This window comes from Seriola aureovittata, chromosome 5, assembly GCF_021018895.1.
Source record: "Seriola aureovittata isolate HTS-2021-v1 ecotype China chromosome 5, ASM2101889v1, whole genome shotgun sequence".
NCBI lineage: Eukaryota > Metazoa > Chordata > Actinopteri > Carangiformes > Carangidae > Seriola > Seriola aureovittata.
In genome coordinates this window covers 30,589,856-30,592,355 of record NC_079368.1, presented here as the reverse complement: position 1 = coordinate 30,592,355, position 2,500 = coordinate 30,589,856, and the positions used below count along the sequence as shown (strand labels likewise).

Here is a 2,500-nt window from a genome sequence, read left to right as displayed (position 1 = left end):
AACCACCTGTCTGACCCCTAACCACCTGTCTGTCTGACCCCAAACCACCCGTCTGACCCCTAACCACCTGTCTGTCTGACCCCAAACCACCTGTCGTACCCCTAACCACCTGTCTGTCTGACTCCAAACCAGGTGACTCAGTGACTCACCTGCAGCAGATGTGTGTGTGTGATGACTCACCTGCAGCAGGTGTGTGTGTGTGTGTGTGATGATTCACCTGCTGCAGGTGTACCTATCTGTTTCCAGCCGTACGAGTTGAACCTGCAGCTGACGGCGGTTCTGTCCAGACTGTCGGCCTTCAACCATCCACTGCTGCATGAGTACCTGCTCAACCCCTACATACACCTGTCTCACTGCTCCAGGTCACTCTTCTCCGTCCTCATTAGGGTAAGACAGAGAGACAGACAAGTATCTATCAGAGCTGTCAGGTATCAGCCTGTCTGTCTGAGTCATCTGGCTTTTATTGTGAAAAGTAATGTATACTCGTCTGTCTGTCTGTCTGTCTGTCTCTCTGTCTCATCTGTCTACCTGTCTGTCTGTCTGTCTCTCAGGTGATGGGAGACTTGATGCAGAGGATCCAACAGATTTCCAGTCTGACGGACAGACTGTTGAACACTAGGAGACGCCTGCTGGGACTGAGCCACAACACTGGGTAACTTCCTGTCTGTCTTCCTGCCTGTCTGTCTGCTTGTCTGTCTGTCTGTCTGCCTACCTGTCTGTCTCTCTACCTGTCTATCTGACCTCCAGTCCTCTGAACCTTTACCTGAGTTTACCTGTGGGCGTGTCCTCAGGCTGGAGTACCTGACCCTGCTGAGGGGGGTCATTGTCCTGGAGGAGTTCTGTAAAGAGCTTGCCGCCATTGTCTTCGTCAAACTGCCCCTGGACCAGCAGTGACTCACCTGGACCAGAACAGATTCACCTGGACCAGCTGGACAGGTACTTCTGACAAACCCGGGACAGGTATACACTGACCGGTACAGCTGACACAGGTGGACTAGGCAGTTTGGTACAGGTTCACCTGGTAGTCCTGCTGCACCTGGAACAGACAGGAAGTGGACTCACTATCTAAGATAAGACGCATCTTTATATCTTTATTGATCGATGTTGTGGTCTTCAGACCTGAATTAGAACCTGCAGGACCCTGAACAGGTCACTATCATCAGGGTTCAACTGTGACATCACTGTGACATCACTGTGTATTTCTTTATTCTGGTTGGATTGTACTGTGTCTCTGGTGAGAGAGCAGAGAGATTCATGTGATACAGACTCTGTAGACCTCCACCAAGACCAGACAGTCCTGCACGTCTGTCAGGTCCAGATCCACATCTGGATCCAGATCCAGATCCAGATGTGGATCTCAACATGTCTGAGTTTTTACCTCAAATCCAAACAAACTGACAAAGTGTTTAAAATGTGATGAAAGCTTCTGGCTCCGCCTCTCTAACCGGATCAGAACCAACAGTTTCTACTCTGGACCAGGATCCATCCCACAGACAGACAGACAGACAAACAGGTGAAAACATGAGCTCTGTGATGGAGGTGACGAGTAAATAAATATGACCCCTCCCCCACAGTCTCAGGTGTGGGCAGTACCTTCCTTCTCACCTGCTGAACATGTGGAAATCCATCTGCTTTTATGAATATTCAGCCCAGAGATCTGATTGGATAAAATCTTGCTGTAACAGAAGTCCTTTCCATCAGGTACTGATACTGAAACCTGGTCTGAGGTGGGTCACATGACCACATGTCACTGATGATGACATCATCATTATTAAGTTTCTACTGTTTTTAGTCCAACACACTAAGATTATTTAAATATTTAAGTGCAATTCAACTGGTTTAGTCCAAAGATGGATGAATGATGATGGATGGATGGATGGATGGATGGATGGATGTGAGCTCAGTGTGTCAATAGTTCTGATAAACATGATGTATGTTTGTTGTTGATTTTCAGTCAAACAGACGTTTGACATCTTTAAATTTCTGCCGTCAGAAACTTTTCTCTTTATTCAATCCATCACACTTTATTTTGATTGGTTCAAAGTGCCTTTCAGTCTGAGAGGGAAAATGTATTTATGTTCAGTGAGTAAAGAGAAAGAACACTGAATGATGATAATAATAATAATAATAATGATAATCACAGGAGAAATGACAAACAGTGAACGAAGCTTGTTCTTCAGACTCTGCTGTGTCACTTTAAATCCTTTGATCCATATCAGTGACAGTTTGAATGTTTGAATCTGCTGGAGTTTTAAATAAAGTTCTGACAGTTTGAACAAAGTCTGAACCTTTTGTCCAGATTGAACTGAATCTGTTTTTGTGTTGAGCTTCACACCTGATCGTGACCTGAGTGCTGATTGGCTGAATTCACTTTTCATTGACTCATGTCTGAACTGGGTATTGGTCTTTTTTTAGACCAGTTCAGCTGTGTCGCTGGTTTGACTGCTGTTACTGGTCTCTACGGTGTTGAATGAATCTGCTTGTTTTTATTTACATTTAC

At 45.5% G+C, this 2,500-nt stretch overlaps 1 protein-coding gene across 2 annotated transcripts in view; it reads left to right on the top strand.

Annotated features, from left to right (window-relative positions):
- fhip2b (FHF complex subunit HOOK interacting protein 2B) overlaps positions 1 to 2,500 on the top strand; it is a 12,886-nt gene that overhangs the window by 10,334 nt on the left and 52 nt on the right. The window contains exons 16-18 of one of the 2 annotated variants that reach the window (XM_056376010.1): positions 247 to 387; positions 552 to 652; positions 792 to 2,500. The exon at positions 792 to 2,500 is cut by the window's right edge and continues 52 nt beyond it. In XM_056376010.1, coding sequence (XP_056231985.1) covers positions 247 to 387; positions 552 to 652; positions 792 to 894 — 345 coding nt within the window. In that variant the 3' untranslated portion in view covers positions 895 to 2,500. Of the gene's footprint in view, positions 1 to 226; positions 388 to 551; positions 653 to 791 lie in introns of those variants that run through there. The other variant, XM_056376011.1, reaches the window with a different exon arrangement.